General features: G+C 49.0%; 3 protein-coding genes across 4 annotated transcripts in view; 1 reads left to right on the plus strand and 2 right to left on the minus strand.

Moving 5' to 3' along the window:
- Window positions 1–9,814, minus strand: part of phldb1b (pleckstrin homology-like domain, family B, member 1b) — a 57,138-nt gene extending 47,324 nt beyond the window's left edge. Inside the window, exon 1 of the mRNA XM_062472511.1 lies at window positions 9,534–9,814. Within this exon, the coding sequence (XP_062328495.1) occupies window positions 9,534–9,560 (27 nt within the window). The 5' untranslated portion in view covers window positions 9,561–9,814. The remainder of the gene's footprint in view (window positions 1–9,533) is intronic.
- Window positions 9,815–10,411: 597 nt separating this feature from the next.
- Window positions 10,412–16,269, minus strand: LOC134028661 (coatomer subunit delta-like). Its single transcript, XM_062472323.1, has 10 exons — window positions 15,922–16,269; window positions 14,763–15,026; window positions 14,264–14,443; window positions 13,828–14,033; window positions 13,562–13,723; window positions 13,213–13,378; window positions 12,603–12,750; window positions 12,358–12,466; window positions 11,650–11,854; window positions 10,412–11,401 (listed from the first exon to the last, which is right to left on the minus strand). The coding sequence occupies exons 1-10, from the start codon at window positions 15,922–15,924 to the stop codon at window positions 11,312–11,314; spliced, it is 1,533 nt and encodes a 510-aa protein (XP_062328307.1). The 5' UTR covers window positions 15,925–16,269; the 3' UTR covers window positions 10,412–11,311.
- Window positions 16,270–16,362: 93 nt separating this feature from the next.
- Window positions 16,363–23,150, plus strand: hmbsb (hydroxymethylbilane synthase, b). 2 transcript variants are annotated; one of them, XM_062472325.1, is made up of 14 exons: window positions 16,363–16,565; window positions 17,640–17,693; window positions 17,946–18,018; window positions 18,244–18,293; window positions 18,533–18,588; window positions 19,231–19,308; window positions 19,638–19,715; window positions 19,807–19,882; window positions 20,001–20,114; window positions 20,260–20,298; window positions 20,391–20,510; window positions 20,914–20,967; window positions 21,137–21,223; window positions 21,629–23,150. In XM_062472325.1, exons 1-14 carry the CDS (start codon window positions 16,542–16,544, stop codon window positions 21,800–21,802), a joined length of 1,077 nt encoding a protein of 358 aa, XP_062328309.1. In that variant the 5' UTR covers window positions 16,363–16,541; the 3' UTR covers window positions 21,803–23,150. The 2 variants fall into 2 exon arrangements, with proteins under 2 accessions (XP_062328309.1, XP_062328308.1); XM_062472324.1 differs by lacking the exon at window positions 16,363–16,565 and adding an exon at window positions 17,282–17,411.
- Window positions 23,151–23,998: the final 848 nt, after the last annotated feature.

Consider the following 23,998-nt stretch of genomic DNA (forward strand, 5'->3'; position numbering starts at 1 on the left):
CTGGACAGGCCTGGAACTCTGTCTTTCTTTCTTTCTCCCTCTCTTCTCTCTCTACCTCCCTCTGTCTCTCTCACTCTGTCTCTCTTTTTCCCACTCACACACACGCAGACACACAGACACAACAGTGTTTCCATAGTGTTTCTGCAGAATCTAAGACTCCAGAGGAGCAGAGAAGGGCAGATAAGATGAGCTGATGAGATCATTGGATGGTCTTCCTGGTGAGGTCATGGCTGAGTCTGTTTATTCTTGAGTTAGGAGCTGGAGAAGCAACCATCTATCTAGCTGATGTCACTGCTCCTCTCCTCACAGCCCTGGTAACATGGGAGACTCCTCCAGACTAGAGTTTCTCTTCATTAGAAACGTCTGTGACCCCCTCTGTGTCTTCAGTCTCTGGGAACTCACACTGAGCACCAGTGGAGCACACACACACACACATCTATTCTCACTAACACACAAACACTCCCTCAGACACTCACCCACACACTCACTGACGCACACACACTCACTGACACCCCCACACACACACACACACAGGCATTGAAGGTGTGTGGTTATGGTTATACAGTAGTTCCATTCTGCTGTGTCCCTCAGTGTTTGAATGTGGCTGTGGCAGGTCAAATGACACCTTCTGTTTTAGAAGCAGACCACAGAAATGTGCAGAATGACACAGTGGGAGTAAGTCATGAACCGGCCAGGCCCCGGATACGAGAGAACGAACAAACAAGAGACAATGAACCAAACGGCCCGAACCTAAATGAAGAATGACCCGCATCTTCTGTGTGGTGTTGCAATAATGTTGGAGGGTTAAAGCCGCTGGTGACATGGTTTTATGAGCTGAGCATTGTAGCAACGCTTAACCACTGCTCGGCTACCAGCATCATCATGATAGGAAATATCTGGAAGGAACACAACATCAGCGACCAAAACAGGCTGTTGTCATACATCTGAACCTCCACAGAGACACACCAATCTAAACTGTTTGTTTCATGGAATGCAGAACACAGCCAGAAGTTAATTTAGCTCAAAGCAACAACCACATTTATGAGTGGGAGTGGGATTGGGAGTGGATGGGAGGGAAGGGAGGGAGAGGCAAGCCAATTTCAGTGTGGTATACGAAGCAGCTTATATAAAGGACACAAGTTGGCAACACCCATCCATGGAATAGTTATCCTCTGAAACCGCCAACGTATGTGTTTATATTTTCAGACACTATAGCTGTGAGGTCTGTAGCGAGGGGCCCTGGAGATGGCTCTGAGGTCTGGTCTAGTGCTGCTCTAGTGGTCTAGAAACTGTTCAACTCTTCTTAAAGCTGGTCTCATTCTGCTAACGGGGCTTTTGTCATGACGTATGCATGCCTCTTCATTCATTCAAAACATCTGTTTTAGAATCATGGAAATTATATTTTTTACTGCAGGTCATAATGAGGGTTATGGAAGGTATGGGGCTTCAAAGGATTCTCTTTCACCTCCGTCCCTCTCTCACTCCTCCTCTTCTCTTTCTTCTCATCCTCCCTCTGTTCCTCTTCTGTCTCTTAGGAGTTGACCTTTGACCCCTGATTACAAGTCACAGAGAACAGACACTTCTGCCTCCCAGCATGTGTGTGTGCGTGAATGTGTGTGTGCGTGTGCGCCTGTGTGAGTGAGTGTGTGTGGGTGTGTGGGTGTGTGGTTGTGTGGTTGTGTGGTTGTGTGGTTGTGTGTTTGTTGTCCTGCAGATAAGACAGGAATCTCAGGAGGAGTGGAGGCAGGAAGCAGCGCGTGACAGAGACAGGAAGAAGATGACAAACACAGAGCCAGGACACCGCCGACACCACCGTTCCTGAGTGTCACTATAACTGGACTTCCTGTCAGGCCAGAGCACTTCCTGTGGGCTGAGGCCAAGGCCAGAGGCTGATTCCCCCCCGAGAAGAGAACAAGATCTGGACGTGTCTCAATAGTCTGGAGTTGCTTCCTCACTCAAGGGTCTGCTGTTCAGACTGAAAGGATGCCACCTCTGACATATTAACATGTCCCTAAAGGCAGAGGTTAGAATCCCTGTCCTGGCTGATCTGATTTCTGTGGTCCTTCTGCCTGGACACAGACGGGGGGTCTCTGACACTCCAATGACCTCTGGAGTGTGGAAGTGCCACATGGTCCAGCAGTAGAAATCCTCTGGCTCACATACACACTCACACACAGACAGACACACACATACACATACACACGTACACAAACACACTCATGTTGTCCGACAGCAAGGACTGCTGGAAAAACGCCATTCTCAGCAGCCAACTAAACACACCACCTGCTCTCTCTGACTCCTTTACACACACACACACACACACACACACACACCCACACACACACACACACACACTGATGCTTAACCCAGGCACAGATACAGAGCAGAGCTGGAGCACTCTCAAGACTTGGTTGACTGCTGGTCTGGAGTGACTCAGTCTCTCTCCATGACCCCAGCGGTCCTTGTAACATGGAGGGGGTAAGGAGGGGGGGGGGGGGCTACATGGAACGCTACGGTATTCAGAGCGGCCTTTACTCAGTCGTTCCGTTGACTCTGTGTGTTTGTTTCCAGACACAGGGAGAAGGGAGGCGTTCAGCTCGGCCGGAACAAAGAGCTTCTTTCAGCCTGGTAATCCCTCTGAGAGGAGGGGCTGGACTGGTCCGCACTGGGCCATACTGGCTTCATACTAGGCCATACTGCTGGTTTTGCTGGTCCATACTGGATTGGTCCAAACTGATGTGGTACTGGTCCTTGATAGACCATATACTGGCCTATGCTGGTACATACTGGTCTGGTACATGCTGGTCTTTAATAGTACATGCAACAACAACACAACAACAGCCCGTCGAACACGCCCGTTACTATGACGACATGAGGCAGGACAACAGTCCTCCTCAATCTGACATGGCACCATCGCCAGGGGCAACAATAGATGGGTGGGTAACATCTTCAACATCATCATCAACTATTGCCAGACAGCAAACAGATTGTGATGGAAGGAGTGAGAAACAGATTGCAGAGGAAGTAGAAAGGGGTCTGAGAATGATTATGTCTTTGTCTGGGACGAACTTCTTCCGCCTTCAGGCGGGAGATGAAAGAGGGAATAAAAGGATGGAAGGATGAAAGGATGGAAGGATGGAAGGATGAGAGGATGGAAGGATGAAAGGATGGAAGGATGGAAGGAGGAAATGAGGGGGACAGAAACACAGGCTGTTTATCAATCCGAAGAACGCTAAGAATGTACTTGCGTTCTTGAGAAGAACGTTCTTTCCAAGCGTCTTGAGAAGAACGTTCTTTCCAAGCGTCTTGCGAGAACGGTCTTTCAAGACCGCGAAGACGTGAGAACAATTTGAGATGCTTGTGTTCTTGCAATGACTTCTTGGAAATCAGATGTGTTCTTGCTGACCAAGTCACCATCCGATGCATCCTCGATAGAAGGGGCGGATCAAGAACATTTCTGGGTACTTTTGGCGTTCTTGGTGACTTGTGTTCTTTGGATTGGAACCATACTTGGGCAATGAAAGATGACGTCAAACGAGTTTGCAAGAACACAAGAACGGAAAAAAAACATGGATTGATAAACAGCCAGAGACCTTAAGAGGTCTCCTCCTCTCTCCTTCCCTCTCTTTCCATCTACTTCCCTTTTGCCACACTCCATCTATTCATCCATCTAACAGATTGACAGACAGACTGTTGGAAAGACAGGCAGACCGACAGGCAGACAAACCAACAGACAGAAAGACAGACAGACAGACAGACAGACAGGCAGACAGAAAGACACAGCAGACAGACACAGCAGACAGACAAACAGGCAGACAGAAAGACACAGCAGACAGACAGGCAGACAGAAAGACACAGCAGACAGACAGACAGGACAGACACAGCAGACAGACACAGCAGACAGACAGGCAGGCGGGCAGGCGGCCAGGCGGGCGGGCAGGCAGAAGGACAGTATGCACAGCAGATGTTGCAGCTGTTGAAGGTCTGCAGTCTGAGGAGCTGTTTGACAGGACAGCAGACCCTGGTGTTCCATCATCATATTAGACGTCAGCAGGGAGAGAGAGAGAGAGAGAGAGAGAGAGAGAGAGAGAGAGGAGAGAGAGAGAGAGAGAGAGAGAGAGAGAGAGAGAGAGAGAGAGAGAGAGAGAGAGAGAGAGAGTGACATGGAAGAGGAAGAAGGGGTAGGAAGAGAGGGAAGTGAAGAAAAGAGGCATCGAGGGAGAGGCTGACGGTTTTAGAGAGAAAGAGAATGAGGGTGAGAGAGAGCGAGTGAGTAGGAGAGCAAGAGAGAGAGAGAGAGAGAGAGAGAGAGAGAGAGAGAGCTACAGAGTGATCGAGAGAGTGCAGCAGGAGTACTACTCTGGCCTGATTACTGTGAGAACAGAATGAGCTCACATAACAAAGGACTTATTATCACTGTTCAAGTCTGGGAGCTGCCTTCTCTCAGCCAGGATCTCAATATGGCTGATCACATGGCTCAAACTGCTGGGAGTCTCTCCCACTTTCTCTCTGTCTCTCTTCCTCAGACACAGACACACACACATAATCACACATATACTGTATGTGCACTTTCTCACATATACAAAATCATTTGACATATCTCATACATGTATGAAACATTGTGTTAATTCTCTTCTCTTTATGCACATGTACAGACACACACACCCTCACACACACACACGCGCAGTGAATAGCCTCCAGTGTTGAGGAAGGAACTAACGTGGCAATAAGAGACTGCTTCCTCAGTAACAGGTCTGTTCCTGCCCTCACTCCCTGTTTAAACGGTCTCTCCCTCCCTCCCTCTCTCTCTCTCTCTCTCTCTCCTCTCTCTCTCTCTCTCTCTCTCTCTCTCTCTCTCTCTCTCTCTCTCTCTCTCTCTCTCTCTCTCTCTCTCTCTCTCCCTCCCTCTCTCTCTCTCTCTCTCTCTCTCTCCCTCTCTCTCTCTCTCTCTCCCCCTCTCTCTCTCTCTCTCTCTCTCTCTCTCTCCCTACCTCTCCTCTCTCGCTGCCTTTCTCCCTCTCCTCTGTCTCCCCTCTCCCTTTCTCTACATCCTTTCTCCCTCTTTTTCTCTCCCTCTCACCCTCTCCCACTATGTCATGCTTCCAATGTCAAATGTGTCTGCTTTGTCTGTTGCACTTGTTGTGTCTTCAGTCGTGTGGGTATTTTCTGTGTGTGTCTGATTGTCCAAGGACACACCACGTCCAATAATAAGCACAGTGTTGCAACAAACAAAAAACAACTCCAACATTGAAACCTTCAAAGTGAAGAGTTGGAATGTCTAAGTGACAGCTGACGTTTTGTGTAAATCTTATACAGTACATGTACCAACACGTCTCAATCTGACCTGATCCTTCCATTCACCTCACCTCTCTGTTTACTGAACCAAAGCCACACAAGACAGGAACTAGTCAACAACAACTCCTGACATGCCGACAGAGGAGATCACAAAGCCCACACTCCTGATGACAGATACACATCCTCCACACAGCAAACACAGCCAGCATTGTCTGACACCTGGCCTCATTCACACCCCAGCATTCTCCTAGTCAATCAGCCAGGCAGCCCGCCAACCAACCAGTCACTCAATCAGAGTCCTTAATCCCATAATAATCCAGGTAACAATGCCCGATGGAGGTTTACGGTACCTGAGGCTAGATCTGCATTCCACGCCTGGAGGAAGGGAGAACTCAGAGGGACGCTACTCCAGTCTTCAGCACACGCCGCTGCCAGACAGGAGAGGAGAGGGGGACTGCTGGAGGACGAACAGAGAGCGAGGAGGGGTGGGGGGGCTGCACGCTCCGTGGTCACTGGCTGCCGTGCCGGGGAATCTCTCTCCCTCTCTCCTGCACTCTCTCTTTTCCTTTAACTCTATCCCTCTTAGTTTCTCTCTCTCTCTCTCTCTCTCTCTCTCTCTCTCTCTCTCTCTCTCTCTCTCTCTCTCTCTCTCTCTCTCTCTGTTCTCATTTAGTTTGACCCTACTTTTCCCCCGACCCTCTCTCTCTCTCAGGGACAATGGCATGTGTCACATACTGTGTTGACACAGTGTTCCTCTAGTTCCTCCTCTCCTCCCTTTTCACTTTTTTTTGCTCTCTCTCTCCTCCCCCTTTACCCACCTTTCTTAAATCCCCCTCTCTTTCACCTTCTCTTTCTCTCTCAACCCCCCTCACTTTCTTACTCTCTCACACCCTATCTCTCTCTCTCAACCCCCCTCTCTATCAACTCTTTCTCTCTCTCTCTTACCACCCCCCTCTCTTCTTCTCTCCCCCACTCTCTTTCTCACACACACTCTCTCTCTTTCTCCCCTTCCAGCCTCTCTCAGTTTTCCTGCTCTGTCAGTCCTTCCTAGTGGGACACAAGGCAGTCATTCTTCAGTGTGTGAGTGTATGAATCCTGACTTGTTCTCCAGGCCAGGCCCTCTCTGCCTCACCTGGGCTGGCCCTCACGCTGAGAAACAACAGTGGCCTACACAACACTGGGCTCAAGCGGAAGCATTCCATTGGACAAGCATCCTGCTATGGCAGGATGGAATGGTCTGGGCAGAGGGAGGCTGACGAAGGAGCAGGAGATGGAGGAGAAGGAGGTGGATGAGGAGAAGATGGAAGAGAAGGAGGTGGATGAGGAGAAGATGGAAGAGAAGGAGGAGTTGGATGAGGGGGTAGGGGAGTTGGAGGAGGAGGATGAGAAGGTAAAAGATGAGGTGGAGGGGAGGATGAGAAGGTAGAGGAGGAGATGGAGGGGGATGAGAAGGTAGAGGAGGAGATGGAGGGGGAGAAGGAGAGGCCTATCCAGCATGACCACAGGTGGTCGTTACCGCTGATACTATTGATCTCTCTCTCTTTCACACACACAGACTCACACAAGCACACACGTTGTGTGACAGTAGAAACCAGCTCCTGCTTCTCCTTCATCTTAATGAAAAGCATATTTGGGTTTCGCTGCTCCGCCTCCCCTCATCCCGGTCGATCCAGCCGAGGCGTGTGGAACTGGCCTGAGGGGGCGCATTATGAACATCAAAGACTCCGATGGGCTCCGGCTGATCCTCTCAGCTGATCTCAGCACCTTTACCAGGGAACAATACACCCTCGTTCCAGGTCTGCCTGACAGCCATCCGGCTCGGACCCAGCGGGGTACGGTGGGCCTGTACTGAACAGAGCCCAGCCATCCCCAGGAAACTGGGTCAGGATTTATCTGAGAGGGAAAGTATTTGGTTTGAGGCTGATCATATTGGGACTTATTTCAGCAGTCTCAGCTAAATCCACGAGCTGGTGTCACACCAGCGCCATCTAGTGGAGAGGGTCTGGTTTTATTTTTTTTTGCAGGGAAGAAGTGAGAGGAGGAATATCAAATAATCCTGTGAATACATCGTTCCATGGAAAGATGATCAATCGTGTGACTCGTGTAATTTCATGGATATTAATAGTAAATACATAAAGTGTGTGTGTGCCTGTGTACATGGTTGTCACGCACAACAGTCCAACTGCTGTTTGTCGGCTCGCAGAAAGGAAATTCCACATGCTCATACAGAATGCATCCAATTTCCTCTCTCTCTTTCTCTCTCTCTCTTTCTCTCTCCGTCCGGGAAAATGTCAGATGTGACAGGAGGGAAGGGCCAGAGGGGAGGGAAGTGGGGGGGGGGGGGGGGAGAAAGGTCAGGGAGCAGCAGGCTGACAGGTGAGGGGTAAGAGGAGCCCAGGCAGGGGGCTCTGTCTCTGAGTGACGGCCATGATGAAGCTGTCAGAGCCTGGCTAGTCCTGGATACCTTATACACACACACACACACACATACCCACACAAACACACACGTAAACACACACACAAAAACAACACTTACACACAGACATTCACACACACACACTCACACAAGCCAAGCACACACACATAAACACATGCATGAACACAAACACACACACGTTCCATCTCTTTCCACCCTGATCAGTCTCCACTGCCAGGTGGGCCAGACAATTAGTCCTTCCACATGAGAAACCAAATATCTACAATGTACCAGCAGTCCAGAAGATTCCAGTGACAGAGCTACTCATCACACAGACCACCTAACCCACCGCCCCCAACTCCCCCCCACCCCACTCCCCTCCAACCCCCTGAGGCCAACCACACACCCCCTCTCTCCTTCGGGGGTTGTGTTGTGTTTTCCTCCCCTGGTTCCCAGGAAGAGAGGCCTTCTGTAATAATTCTCACATCAGTGTCACCATGGACACCAAAGCAGAGGGACTCTTTGAACTGCATCTGAGTCACAGTGATGTGTCCTCTCCCCCCCTTCCCCCCTCCCCCCCCCCCTATCCCAGGACTCCCCCCTCTCCCCCAGCACAGAGCCCTGGCTCCACAGCACCGTTAGCCTGCTAACTTGTTCAGGAAACATATGGTTTACAAGACAGATAAGTTAAGAGGGATAAGAAGTCAAGCATGACGGGGCTAAAGTTATCTGTGTTTCCCTGTTGTTCTAAACACCCCCAGGCCCATTGTAATTGTGTGGGTGTGGGTGTGTGCTTGTAGTCAGAGAGTCACTGCTCTAATCTACAGAGTAAACAGCACATTCCCTCTGAGAGGGACATTTCAGAGGGGTTGAATGAAGCGTGGTGCATGTTAGCATGGTGCATGTTAGCGCTGTCTTGGACAGAGTTCATTAAGCACAGCCAGGCTAAGTAGAGTGGAGCCATCAGGTCACAGAGAGGGGTGTACTAGACCCAGGCACAGGGCTGCAGAGGGGGGTATACTAGACCCAGGCACAGGGCTGCAGAGGGGGGTATACTAGACCCAGGCACAGGGCTGCAGAGGGGGGTATACTAGACCCGGGCACAGGGCTGCAGAGGGGGGTATACTAGACCCAGGCACAGGGCTGCAGAGGGGGGTATACTAGACCCAGGCACAGGGCTGCAGAGGGGGGTATACTAGACCCGGGCACAGGGCTGCAGAGGGGGGTATACTAGACCCAGGCACAGGGCTGCAGAGGGGGGTATACTAGACCCAGGCACAGGGCTGCAGAGGAGGGTATACTAGACCCAGGCACAGGGCTGCAGAGGGGGGTATACTAGACCCAGGCACAGGGCTGCAGAGGGGGGTGTACTAGACCCAGGCACAGGGCTGCAGAGGGGCATTTAGAGCCCACCTGAATGCTTGTTTTTAAACTCTCTAGTTTGAGTAGAGAACACAGATTACCTTACTGATCCTCAGTACAGGTGCGTCCTTAAAAAAACAGAACTTTGCTTTACAAAGTGTTGACAATACGAAGCCTGGGGACCATATTTCAACACCACTCACTCCTCTAGGAGTACTCCAGTACTAGTGTGCTGTAGTACGACATTGTAAACTAGTACTAGTGTGTACTAGTTCTCTAGTGTGTATTGTAGTATTATAAACTAGTACTAGTGTGTACTAAACAAATACATATTACCAGTATGTACTGTCATACTACATACTAGTACTAGTGTGTGCTGTAGTACTCTAGTGTGAAGCTGTTTGGAAACATCAGCAGCACAGTCCACCATGACTAGTCTTTAATGAAAGCAGAACCGTACCTTGAAGCGTACCTTCTTCAGCATCATCTTGTGGACAGCTCCTCATCCAACAGCCAGCTGCCGAGAGGACTCCTCCAACTCCACCAGAAACCTTCTGGCTCCAACACTTGTACTATGCTGGTGACTGACCAACTGGCTGACTGAAGGGATGACTGACTGATTTACTGGCTGTTTGGTTGGTTGACAGGCTGCCTGTGTGTCTGGTTGACAGGCTGCAGAGTGTAACATACCAGCGTTAATGCAGTCCTGTGGCGCTCTATTGTGCTTGTCCCTGCGCTCCGCTCGGCCTCTCTCCCCTCTGAGACCCTCACAAAGCTCTGGCTCTGGCCTTATCAGCCTGCTCATTCATCCATGAAGCAGACACTCCCTCCTTTATGACTGGAAGAGCTATTAGCACCCATCCCCTCCCTACCCCCCCCCCCCTCCTTCTCCCCCCCAACCCTAACCCCATATAAGGGCATTGTTTGCCCCGCGTCCGCCACACCATCTGACCTCCTCACCCCCCCCCCCAAACCCTTCCTCACCCCCCACCCCCGGCTACTTATATACCCATCTCCCATCTGTTTGAACACAAAGGCTGAAACTGTATCAGTGCCAGTCTGGCAGTTTCCATTTTCTATTTCAAATCGAATATCCCTTTGTTTCTAAATGTCATCCCCAACTCTCTCTTTCCACACTCTCTATTACCATCCACACCGTCACTTTTTCCACCATCTCTTCCATTTGTCATTTCTCTTTCTTCCTCCATGTCCCAGTATTCTACCTCTCCTGTTCTCTCCCGTCCTCTACTTCTCTCCTCAGGTCATGTCTCCTCTCAGCAGCACCGTGTCCCATGTGAGGCGAGCAGCACAGAAGGACACCACACCAAACTTTAATAATACACTTTATTCAATTAAAGTTTGTTTTTCTTCTCAATTTTACACTGGAATGTTAAGATTCCCCCTTTTGTAATTTTATTTTACAGTTTTAAAAATGTTCTGTTTCCCCAAACTCCATGACTGTATTATCGAAATGGAAGTAGCAAATTAAACAACAAAAACAAAAGATAATGACAAAAAGAAAAAAAAAGATGACAAGACGCCAGAGCGTTATGATGTTGTCATGACAACATATATCTGAGTGACATCGCCACGGATGCAGCATGTGACTGCCTGCCGTTGTGACATGACAGGGAAGGGGGGGGCAGAAGATGACAACAGACCTACACCACCCTAACAAGTGGTTGCTATAGTGATATTCCACCAGAGCGCCTGGGTGTGGGAGGGGGAAGGGGGGTAGTATCATGGTAAAGCATGGAAAAAGGTGACAGAATGATTGACATATGAATTACAACATGACAATATAGCAAATATCAGTCCTCTGAGACCAGACTGGATCTTAATGTTGGATGTGCACAAGACCCAAGACCAGAAGGGTGGGGGTTCTGGGGGAAGGAGGAGCCTATACTCAGTTGTGACAGTGCCCCCCTCTCACCCGGGCCCACCCCCTCACCCCTCCCCCCTCCTGTCTGGTGTGCTGTCACTCCTGAGAAGAAACAGCAGCACGTTTCACTTCCTGTTGGATTAACTCTATATTAGGTACTCTCCATCTCTCGCACAAACATATAAATACATCGATACTGCGAGAGAGAGAGAGTGCGAGAGAGAGAGAGAGAGAGAGAGGCGTTGTAAGGGGGCTACTTCCTGTAGGTGTTGAGACAGTCTCGGAGACCGCCCCAGACAGGCGGCCAGGTCTTCTCCTCTCCTCTCCGAGCATGGCCTCCTCTCTGCTCTCCTCCTCTACAGGATCTCGTATTTGTCGACCATGAAGGACGTTTCTGAGGAGTATTTGACAGGGGCGTCGCCTTGTACATGAGCCACTTTGGTAACCTGGGAGACGGGGGGGGGGGGGGGGGGGCGGGGGCAGAGAGGAGGAGAGGTAGACAGGGGTGGTGAATGGAGGGTTCTGCATAGCAAGAGAAAAGACAACCACCACTCATCCAACCACTATGATGCTTTTATCCAAAGCAACATACACACGGGGGGGGTGGGGGGGAGTCGAACCTGCGGCCCCACAATCTGCAGTCTCTAACCACTGAGCCATACCCACACTTCCACCCCCCTCCCCTTCCTGTTACCTGGATGTCGGAGTAGGTGCGTTTGGAGACGAAGGACACGGTGACGGGGAAGAAGTCGTTGGGCTGGCCCGCCACGCTGAACTCCAGGCTGCCCGTCTTGTTGTTGGCGTCAATGACGGGCAGGCACCATTCCAGAACGTTCCGTCTGCTGTCGTGCTTGTACTCCCCGTCCAGGTCGCCGATGACGGGAGTGCCCACGCCAGACCTGGAGACGGAGAGACACACACACACACACACATCAACAGGTGGCCCGGATAGGTCTCACACAGGAGAGCCCAGCGGAGAGAAGCCATGTGTGACCACACACATTTACAGATTCCCACAGATACATTTACTCAACAATAAGCTTCGAGTCAGACCCAAACTAATTTGACTCATTAGTCAAAGTAGTTTGACTAATGAGTTATTTTTTTTGTGTCCCTGTGCTTACTGTAAGTCGCTTACAGTAAGCACAGGGACATTCCGCCAGAGGAAAGTAGGGTGAAGAGCCTTGCCCAAGGACACAACGTTATTTTGCACGGCCAGGAATCAAACCGGCAACCTTCTGATTAATAGCCCGATACCCTAACCGCTCAGCCATCTGACTCCCCTTTTGTTGAAGGCTGTCACTGAGCACAGATGGCTTGTCTTCCAGGGCCAGTACAGGTGAGCAGAAGGTACAGTACAGGTGAGCAGAAGGTACAGTACAGGTGAGCAGAAGGTACTCACGGTACAGGGATGGAGATGAGCACGTCGTTGAGCTCCAGACTCTCCTCCTGCAGCTCGTACTCGATGTTCACGTCACAGCCAGAGCCACTCTCAGAGGGCCAGCAGTTAACTACAACAACATCATCATCATCAGAGAGAGCCAGATAGAGAGAGAGAAGGGGAGAGAGACAGAGAGACAGAGGGAGAGAGAGAGAACCAGAGAGAGACAGAGACAGAGGGAGAGAGAGAGAGACAGGGTATCTCACTGGTCAGAGGTATGAGGGCCTCGTCTGTGGACTGCAGCCTCCACTTCAGAACGCCCACATCGTTGTTGAGAGGGAAGGACTTCTCTGGGTTCTTCAGGCCGATCACTGAGTCACACGTGAACAGCTTCTTATCCACGTTGGGATGTGTCTGTGAGGAGAGGAAGACAAGGTGCAGTCAGCAGAGGAGAGGAGAGGGGAGAGGAGAGGAGAAGGAAGAGGGGAGAGGAGGAGGGAGGAGGAAGAGGGGAGAGGAGGAGGGAGGAGGAAGAGAGGAGAGGAGGAGGGAGGAGGAAGAGGGGAGAGGAGGAGGGACGAAGGGAGAGAGGAGGAGGAAGAGGGGAGAGGAGGAGGGAGGAGGGGAGAGGAGGAGGGAGGAGGAAGAGGGGAGAGGAGGAGGGAGGAAGGGGGAGAGGAGGAGGGAGAGGAGAGAGGAGGAAGAGGGGAGGAAAGGAGCGAGGAGGAGGAAGAGGGGAGCGGAGGAGGAAGAGGGGAGAGAGGAGGGGAGGGAAGAGAGCGGATAGGAGAGGAGAGAGAAGGAGAGCAGAGGAGATGAAGGCAGATGATCGTTTCAGGTCCGTATTCCACACTGTGTCCACACTGTGTGCTGTACCTGCAGCTGGACCCCCCGGCTGTCGTTGTTGCTGACCATGAGGCGGATGCGTCCGTACTTGTCGTCCGAGACCCTCAGGGTGATCATGCCCAGCACCTCCATGCTCTGCAGCCCACCGTCACGCCCACACGTCAGGGACATCTTCTCCTCCACACGCAGGTGGACACTGGGGGGGGGGGGGGGTGGAGGGTTTGGACTTTAGATCAGGCGTACACAATCCACACGTTTTTACAGAGGGTCTGAAAGACTTAAGGGTATACTTACTCCATTATAAATTACACATAATTAAATAAACGGTATAGAGAATATAATCGTATATTGCAAATCTTGAACCGTTGCAGGTCTGCACCTCTCTACGTTGACGGGAGGAGGTAGGGCTTTGGAGGCATCTGAAGGTCTCTTCCCCATGGTGGGCATGATGGTCTCACCCTCCAACTTGAGCTTGTCTACGAAGTTGTCCACCTCCTTCCCCCTGGCTCCCAGCTTCAGCGCCTTGCTGGGCCCGCTGGGCCTGGTAGCAGAACACAATCCAATCAGAGCTTATCCTGGGCCCAAACACGCACAACCTGAACCTAGGAAGCGGCAACTGACAGAAACAAAGACTGAAGACAGTACCTGATAGGTGCGGGGGCCATCTTGGGTTTCTCTGTGTCTACGAGGGTGTCTTTGATCATGGACCCGGAGCTGACGCTGGTCATGCCGGCGCTGCCGAACCCGCCGAATGCCGGAATCTTCTTCCCGGAGCGCTCGGCGTCCCGTCGCGCCTGCTGCAGCTCCTTGGCCTTCCTCCTCATCTCGGCCTTCGCCTCGCGCTCCTGGGTCTGAAGACACACAGCACAGGGGTCACCTCCCATACGTTACAGAAAGCCTTTTTGTTCATTCAACAGTGTCAAATAACTTTGCGGCTAATTTGTTATGGATAACATGATACCTTTGAGAACAGTAGGATCATAGCGGGAATTAGGCACGACTCATAAAAAAGGTCTTTAAAAAAAAGAAATCACAGCAAGCACTTTTTATTTAATCAACTCCAAGTCCCCCTCCCCCATACCTCTCTGACGGCTCTGAACACCTTCTCCTCGTGGGAGTCCATCTCAGTGAAGGTCCTGATCTGGGCCAGGTTGACGTTCTCTCTGTACCCCAGGGCCACGATCTCATCGAAGGCAAAGATGAGGTCGAAACAGTGGTCGGAGATCTCGCTCTCCTCCAAGACGCGACAGTACTCTGGGATCTGATGGACAGGACGGATCATGTCAGGATTTACCCACTCACACACACTTCACACCGATCCACAACAGGTGTTTGTCTGAGCGTAAAACAACACCGACTTTAATCCGTACACAAACAAGACGCTACGCAGTCTGAGAACAGGTTTGTTGATTAATTAAAGCCAGTTTTGTATTGGGGCTGGACCTCTAAGAAACAGTGATAAGGATCAGGAACAATAATTCTAATGTTCGTACTTGATATCTAGGTCAAAAACTGGAAACCTGAATGTACTGTCAGTCTGAAGTAAGTCATATCAGTTTTGTTTTTGGACAGTGCCCTACCACTCTGGAGAAGAGCCTGAGAGTCTCCAGGTCCTCCAGGATGTTGCTGTTCTTGGTGGTGATGAGGACCATGTAGAGCTTCTCCAGGGGCTGGTACACGTAGCGCACGCTCTCCGTCTCCACGAAGGTGTGCTGCTTGCCCGTGTTCATCAGCTTGGGGAAGGCCGCCAGCAGGCCTTCCACACGTGTCCTCGTCATCTCCACAAACTGACGAGACACGATGGCCTTCCCCCCCTTGGTGCACACCGCCGCGGCCAACAGCACCTGAGATACATTTACGTTTGATATTTCAATCGCTTTGCAGACGCTTTTAGCCAAGGCGGTGTATAAACAGTGCATGTAGAAAGTATATCAGAAGATCAAGGATCAGATAGAATGGGGGTGGTTTGTATAGACACCGACACGTTTAGATATTGTAGGTGAACACCATCGGGTGGTGTCATTAGATACGGTTTTGCATCGTTTGGCAATTGTTGGAATGATGAAGAACGGGCGCAGATTAGGAGTGGTATGGGGAAGTCGGAGCATTGCCATATGCAACTGCACTGGGGTCGTAAAGACTTTAAAACTGGTAGTTGGAATACAGCTAAGGCTTTAAGGTCTTGATGTGGCTGAAATAAATACCACATTGACAAGGAAGACTGATGTTTAATGTAGATGTGAAACCTTTGCAGCGGGCACGTCTAACAGTACTTTGATTAGACAGATCTTCAGTTCAGTAGTTGTCCTCAAAGACCCCGTCTGACTGACACTGACGGCTGAAACGAATCAATTGTTTTTGCCTAGGCAGTCATAACTATCCTAGTCATAACTGGCTAACTTTAGCATTAGATGAGAGTGGGTGAACTTCGTAAAACTAGTGTCATAATAACACTAGATATAGCCTAGACCGAGTCACAAGCACCAACACTTTCGAATATTTAGCCAAGCTAGCGAGATCAAAGTAAAACTGTGGTTATACCTAACTAACCAACCTCCGGTTGGGTTGGTAAAGTTCAATTTTATTTTAATTTCGATAGACAAAGTCTAGTTAGATAGCCTAAGTACCACAACCAAAAGATGCTAACTTTAGCTACGCTAACTAGCCAGACGGCTAATGTTGTCATCGGAAAAAGCGGAAAAGAGGGCAATGCAACAGGGTTTATCTATTTGTGTTTACCATTTTGGGTCTGTCTTCTGGTCAACGATCTTCAGTCCCCGATATTATTTGCTCACTCGAATTGCAGTCCTTTATTTTGTCTTTATAAAGAATGTGTAGAGGGCTAGCAGATATGAGCGCTACTAGCTAGTAGCTCCAATATGGCAACGGGGCAGAGCCACGTCTCCAACCGGAAGAATTGCTGTTAGGATATTCAGAAACTTAAGAGTTGCACGGTGTGTCCTTGACAGCTGGAATAAGCATGGCTCCAGACAGCATCTAAAATTCTACACCAGTTTAAAGTGTATACTATTTAGTTGCAAATACAAATGTACGCAGCGAAATTTCTGTGTGCCACATATCACTTTGATCATAACGTAGAAAGAGATGCAGGGACACATATGTGTTCAGACGCTCTTGAACGCAGCACAATAAAACGAGGAAGTGACCTAGCGAGATGCGATGACGAGCAGTGTCAACAGGGGGCGTACAGGGGAAGTTCATCTGCCGTTTCAGTCACCGGAGCAATCTACAATTTCGCAGTTTATTTAACAATTAACGTTATGTTGATGGCGTCCATCTTGGGCAACGTTTGTTCCTGACACGGATAACCTTCAGATGCATTCATCGGATTTTAAAAAATGTCTGGAGAAGCCAGTTCTCAGGTAAGAAACTCGTGATCTCGTGGACATCATTGATAATTTGAGCACATTCCTTGCTCAGAGGCATGCGCCATTTTCCCAGCCAACCCACTAAGCTCGTTGATTGGCTTATCGACGAATTTCCATTTGCCTTCTAATGTTGTTATTGGATAGTGATTCTGAACTGTCAAACGCTGTAAAAATGGCATGATAGTAAGGTAAGTCCAATAAAACAATCACTTCACCAGCTTGTTTTTCAACCCGCACTCATAGTGAGCTGATCAGTGTTCATTAAACCCCAAACCACATAGAAAGTTTTAGCTATTGAGCTGTAGAAGTAATGGCATGATTTCATTTCGATGTCACACACCTATCATCCACGAGTGACTTCTTTCTATGAAATATATTTATCCGAAAAAACATGTAAATCCCTGACTCATCGTGCCTCGTCACAGACACTCAGGTTAGCTGGCGCACAAGTCAACCACCTTCTTAAGCGCTTTCGAGAATCCTGACATATCCTTAGTTTAATTCGTCACCCCGCCCTTCTGTTAGTAACTGTCACCGTTATCAGACTAGGCCAGAGAGATGATAGGGGTGGAGGAGTACAGAGTTAGGGCCGGCTGGAGACTAGGAGCTAGTGACCTCCACCCTCCTCTCTTACTTAAAGCCATTCATCGCTCTGCGAGCACAACACACACAGCTGCTACTACATGCGACATTTCAGAAACGTACATTAGAAAGTACAGCAGAAGATTAAGGAGAAGTGCATCGTTCTAACAGTATTTCTGTGGTCAGAGCCGTTAATAAGAGTAGACAGGGAACAGTCTCTCAGAGAGAATGGAGGAAGGACCTTACAAGTACGTTATGGTAAGAGAACAAGACTACCAACCGCAGCGTATATATGTGTTTGAAAGAATTTGATATGATAAGATGTGGTGTTGTTAGATGCAGAGAGAGAGAGAGAGAGAGAGTGAGAGTGAGAGTGGAGTGGACTCTAACTATATGTTTGGGGTTAAGGCTGCATCAGCATCAATATATAATACTGTATTATGTGAGATAACCGGCTGTTTCTTTTTGCGTTTGTCTCCCTGACAGGATGGGAACGGGAGGGTCAGCCGGGTCATACGGATCGGGACCAGGAAGAGCCAGGTGAGACACACTGAGAGGGTGAATGTGTTAACCCATAAGAGATGTTGACCTTCACTGCTGTCTCTGTGGTGTTCTGTATGTCTGGTTGATTTGGTGTATTGGGCGTTAAGACTTTAAAAGGTGACTTTTTAGAAGGAGGGTAGAGGTAGAGGGAGAGACAAAGCAAGGGAGAACAAAGTGACATCTACAACTCATTTAGTCTTCAGGTATAGAGTTATCTGGAGCTTAGTTGTGTATGTTTTTGCGCCCTAGTTGGCTCGTATCCAGACAGACAGCGTTGCAGAGAAGCTGAAAGAGCTGTTTCCAGAAGTTCATTTGGAGATAGGTGAGATGGCTGGGTTGCTCTGTATGACATTCTGTCCCCGTGATAACAGACATTGTATTATCATCATATGTCATTCAAATGATGTGTTCATTTGTGCTTTTGTGACAAGTGACATCCTGTTATTACATGTGTTATAATGTGTTATGTAATAATTACATTGAATCACATGCTGTCAGATGTGAGGTAGACGTAATAGATTTTTACCATGCAATCTCTTTGTTTCAGTTGGAATGTCCACTATTGGAGACAAAATCCTAGATACTGCATTATCAAAGGTGAATCCCCTTACATATTAGCATGAAATGTCATAGGAAATGTGTTAAGTTACTACCAGTCCCTAGCTACTACACTGGTGACATCCTACTTACAGTATAAAGTGTATAGAATACTATAGACTGTATGTCTAGGTAGGTACAGTATTTTGTCTCCTTTAAAGTAAACTCTGTTCACTGTCATGGTTGTTTGATAACCATGTTTGTAGTGCGTTGGTAACCATGTCATTTTCTGAATGCAGATTGGAGAGAAGAGTCTTTTCACCAAAGAACTGGAGAATGCTCTGGAGAAGAATGAGTGAGTTCCATCTGCATCTGACTTCTTAGGGCCGACAACCGTCACTCCTGGTCTCCTTGGTCACTGAGGAGCTAAGCTAACTGCCTCTTAGCTCATAGCTATCTTGTTATCAGGACCAGTACTTTCTCCCTAAAGAGTCCTAGTCCCAGACCCAGTACTATCTCTCTACAGTGTCCCAGCCCCAGTACTGTCTCTCTACAGTGTCCTAGTCCCTGACCCAGTACTAGCTGTAGTGTGCTGGCCCCAGTTCACACGGAGGCCTCCCCCTGCTGAAGTACAGTCTTTGTTAGCGTGTGTCTGCCTGCTTCAGATGGCTCCCAGGCTTTCATGTCTGCAGGTGCTTCTGTCCTGTCTGGCTCTTTGTAGAGGCCCTGCCTCTGTAGAGGCCCTGCCTCTGAAGTTCACCCACACAGGACATACCACTGCTGTGTGTTCACACAGGAAACCAGCTCTGCTGCTCCGTGTACCTATAGATTACATTAGATATCTTCATGGTCTGTTATTGCCAGAATGTTTCCTTTGCGCACAAGTGCATCTTTAAAAATAAGGACGTAGCACAAGTCACAGTGTGTACAAATGCACGTGTAACGTATTGTGTAGATGCATATGGAGGCCACTAGTGACTGTGTCTGCGCCCCTCAGGGTCGACCTGGTGGTCCACTCTCTGAAGGACCTGCCCACCACCCTGCCTCCAGGCTTCACCATCGGAGCTGTGCTGAGGTGAGGCCCGCCGTGCTGCCTCCCTGACTCTATCTCACTCAGCTGCCCTCCTGATCTGACGGACCTTCAAAGAGTTCCTCTTTTCCTCTTCCTCCCCCTCCTCTGCCTTCTCCTACTATTCCTCCCCCTCTTCCTCACCTCATCCTTTCTGGTGGGTTATACTATCAATGCACCTTTTGCTGCAGACTGGTCACCGTGCCTCTCGTTTAACCAGGTTTAACTAGCATTTCGTGTTGGAAAAATGATGCAGTCTAGGGATTTATACATTTGTTAGACTAGTCTTACAACCTATCAGTGATGTGCTTAATTTCTCTTCCTGCTCTTTTAAGGCGGGAGGACCCCCATGATGCAGTAGTGATGCACCCCAAAAACGCTGGCAAGTCCCTGGATGCCCTTCCTAATAAGAGGTACGAGACAAGTTCACCTCGGCCCGTTCACAATGTGCAGCTAAGTTTGTGTTTCCTTATGCTGAAGCTGCTGGGTGGTTTGCTTTCACAGTGTGATCGGCACCAGTTCCCTACGCAGGGCTGCCCAGCTGAAGAAAAGGTTCCCCCACCTGGAGTTCAAAGACATCGTATCCTTTTCTGAAGAGACACAAGACTGGTCTCTACACAGGATCGTCTGAACAGATCTAGTTCTAGAAGAAGACCCTTGAGAGTGCATTTGATTTGGTCCTTAAACCGTCCCTCCAGAGAGGGAACCTGAACACTCGTCTGAAGAAGCTGGATGAGAAGGAGGACTTTGCTGCCATCATCCTGGCTGCAGCAGGACTGCGCCGTATGGGCTGGGACAGCAGGATCAGCCAGGTAGACCAACACGTACATGTACATACACACAGTATATGGAAGACTGACTGATAAGTATAATACAAACATATATGGAAGGCTGGGTATAGATCATTTTAGATGATTATCTGCTGATTAATATCAGATTATTTGTTTCTGTTTGCAGACATTGAGTCCTGAAGACTGCATGTATGCCATTGGACAGGTAAGGTGTAGTGTGTTTTTGTGTGTGTATCTTGATGTGCTCCCTGTGTGTGTGTGTGTGTGTTCTGACCTGCCTGCTGTGTGTCCTGCCAGGGTGCTCTGGCGGTGGAGGTGAGAGCCAGAGACACAGACATCCTGGAGATGGTGTCTGTGCTGCACCACTCTGAAACCGTGCTGCGCTGCATCGCTGAGAGGGCCTTCCTCAGACAGCTGGTGAGACACTGCACACACACACTGCACACACACACACTGCACACACACACTGCACACACACACACTGCACACACACACACTGCACACACACACACTGCACACGCACACACACACAAACACACAAACACTGCACACACACACTGCACACACACACACTGCACACACACACACTGCACACACACACACTGCACACACACACACACTGCACACGCACACACACACAAACACACAAACACTGCACACACACAGAAATACTGCGCGCACACACTCACACACACATACATATGCAACATACCACACAACACAATTATACAATACACACACATAAATACACATACCATCACACACACACACACACGTTAGACGTACACAACTGATGGAGCTGATGTTGACTTGTTTGTAGGAGGGAGGCTGCAGTGTTCCTGTGGCTGTCAACACCGAGGTCAAGGACTCTCAGGTAAGACTTCCTGAAATTCATCTTCCTCCTCTGTCTCAATAGCTGTTTGTGTGCAGTGTGTGTGTGTGCATGTGTCCTGACCTGCCCGCTGGTGTGTTTGCAGTGTGTGTGTGTGTGTGTGTGTGTACGTGCAACCTGTGTGACCCTGCTGTTGTGCTGCAATCCCCAGCTGTACCTGACGGGGGCAGTGTACAGCCTGGATGGGAGTGACAGTCTGAAGGAGACCATGCAGACCAGCCTGGCTGACGACAAGCAGGTCAGAACCTCTCAGTCCCATCCATCCTGTCGTCATAGAGACCAGAACCGCACAGTCCCATCCATCCTGTCGTCATAGAGACCAGAACCGCACAGTCCCATCCATCTTGTCGTCATAGAGACCAGAACCTCACAGTCCAACTATGACTGGTCTTCACAGCCCATGTTGACACTTATCAAAGTGGATCAAAAATGACCTCCTGCAAGGCTTTCATCACAGTGTATCTAACTCCTGGATCACTATGATATTATTATCGTTCCCCATACATGTCAGCTAGCGACTGTAAATAGTTTTGTCCACTACACCTGGTAGCTGATATGTGGTTACTTTGTGATGTGGTCCTGATGTGAGATGGTATTTCAGCATTCTGACTGTCTGCCCCCCCCCACCCACCTTGTCTCCTAGGAGCTGGAGGAGGTGGACGAGCGCATGCAGCACGTGGGCGTGACGGCCACCAAGATTTCGGCCTCCGCCCAGGACGCAGCAGAGAAGCTGGGGCTAGACCTGGCTAATCTACTGCTGAGCAAGGGAGCCAAGGAGATCCTGACTGTAGCCAGGCAGCTCAACGATGCCTCATAGTAGCTCCGAGATGCAGAGCTGTGGGGTGTTTGGGGGGGGGGGGGGGGGGGGGGGTTAGAGGTGCTAGTGTAACTCTAACTCTTTATTACACTTAGTCATATTATTGCTTTCATTTAGCACTATGCTGCACAGGCCACACCTATTATGTAAACGCCTTCTCAGTTGAAGGACGTGTAGTTGACAAGAGAAAAGCCTGTTTACCAAACACAGGAAACATGCTGGGAGAATGTTCAGCTCCTGTTCAGCACTGAACACCGGACCCCTAAACACGAGGGATCTAAAGCAAAGCTAAAAAATAGACCTGATATCAACTACACAACCCAGGAGGCTGCAGTATCCATTAGCGCCGGCTTATCTTTATAGACAGTTTGTTCAAAAATGACCAGGGTGTTCTCACTGTGTGGCCTTGTGCACTGTGTTGTTGTAGATGTGGTAGAGTTACCCTAACCCAGCTTGGAGGTACTTGGATGGAGTTGTGTGTGTGTGTGTGTGTGTGTGTGTGTGTGTGTGTGTGTGTGTGTGTGTGTGTGTGTGTGTGTGTGTGAGGTAAGATATGTTATGTGTGACTGGGTCAGGACTTCCGTGTAACACAAGACAGTGCAGATGGTAGACCTTCAATCAGAACTGTAAAGATGTCTCAACCTTTGACAAATTTAAAATTAGAGTGATATCTAATTACATCTTAAGCCTTTTTCTACCAGCCATCTTCAATGAAGCTTGGACTCCCCCATAGGTAATCAGCCTCCAGCTAACCTTTAATGTTCTGTATAATATGGCTAGTAAGGGTTGAGTTCAACAGATTGAACAGAATGTACCTTTTACATATATTTTGTCATTTTCCAACCTACCCAACACCTGTACAGTAGATCACAGTAATGTTGTGCCTTTTTCGAGTTTCAAAAACACCAAAGCCAGGCCCTGCCCAAGTGTCCTCTCACCCCCAAGTACTCAGTGCAAGAAGATGGCCTTCAGAACAGGCCTCAACAAGGGTCATATCACTGTTTATCACATGGTGGGTCACAATGACCCGAAGGCAGCACAAGGTTTAAGGTTTTCATAGATTTCTATTATTCTAATGCAATGCCTCAAACAAATTATTTTCTTTTTCCATATCAATGGTCCTATGTTTTTCTCATCAGTATTATCTATGTAGATGGCCCATAATACCAATCCTTATTTCCCCTCAATGTTTTTGAAATGGTTGTGAAATACCTCTGTATTCATGTTTAAATATGTATCTGTATTCTGCTAATTACATTTATGCAATCTGGGAAGGAGGAGTTTGTCTGTGTCACGGATCATAGAGAGAGTGTTGAGAAAGGATCTTTCAATAAAGGGTTTTATTTGATTAATGTACTGATTTCAGGATGGTGTTAGGATGGACTGAGACCCTGTGAAGTGGGATCTCCTCCAGACTTTGTTTCAGCTCTGCACTGTGTCAGCTGCTGGAGTTTAATATTTTTTGTATTTGAAGATGATTTCCTGGTTGGTTTCTGGGATGTAGCAGCCGATACCTGCAGAGGAGATCCAGAAAGAACTCTGTGTTAGTAGGTGCTCAGTACACAACCCAGCACATTTAGAGAGAGAGAGATAATTGACAGAAAGGAAAAGTCCTGCTCACCAAAATTAGCGGTGAAAATAGTGCCATTGACCATTTTCACCAGCAGCTCCCAGTACGTCTGTTTGATTTGGTCCCCATAAACTCCGTTGATGCTTTCCAGGTAGGGTCCGTAGTCAAAGTTCACTGTGTAGGTGAAACTGACACAGTACAACCACATGCATGATTAAACTAGACACACGGGCCAAATCACTTAACACCAACCCTCACTCAATCAAAATCACACAACACAATACGATCGCCTATGAATGTCTACATGACAAACAGGACAACGATGAAGTGTGTAGGAGTGTGTGTGGTTGCGTGTACTGACGTGAAGTCAGGGCGTGTGTTCTGCAGCCTCTTCATGGCCCCAAACACGGAACCCCTGTACACCACCGAGGAGATGTAGGTCAGGTTGGGGCTGTTGGTCAGGCTGTTGTACACTAGCAGCTTTACAGGAGAGTTCCCATAGCAGCCTGGAGACATAACAACAGACAACCACAATCAAGATGAGCCATGTAGTAACATAGGCTAACACAGAGAGGAAAAAACCTACAGATTGTGTGTGAGAGTGTGTGTGTTAGTGTGTGAGAGAG

Source organism: Osmerus eperlanus, chromosome 11, assembly GCF_963692335.1.
Source record: "Osmerus eperlanus chromosome 11, fOsmEpe2.1, whole genome shotgun sequence".
Classification (NCBI taxonomy): Eukaryota; Metazoa; Chordata; class Actinopteri; order Osmeriformes; family Osmeridae; genus Osmerus; species Osmerus eperlanus.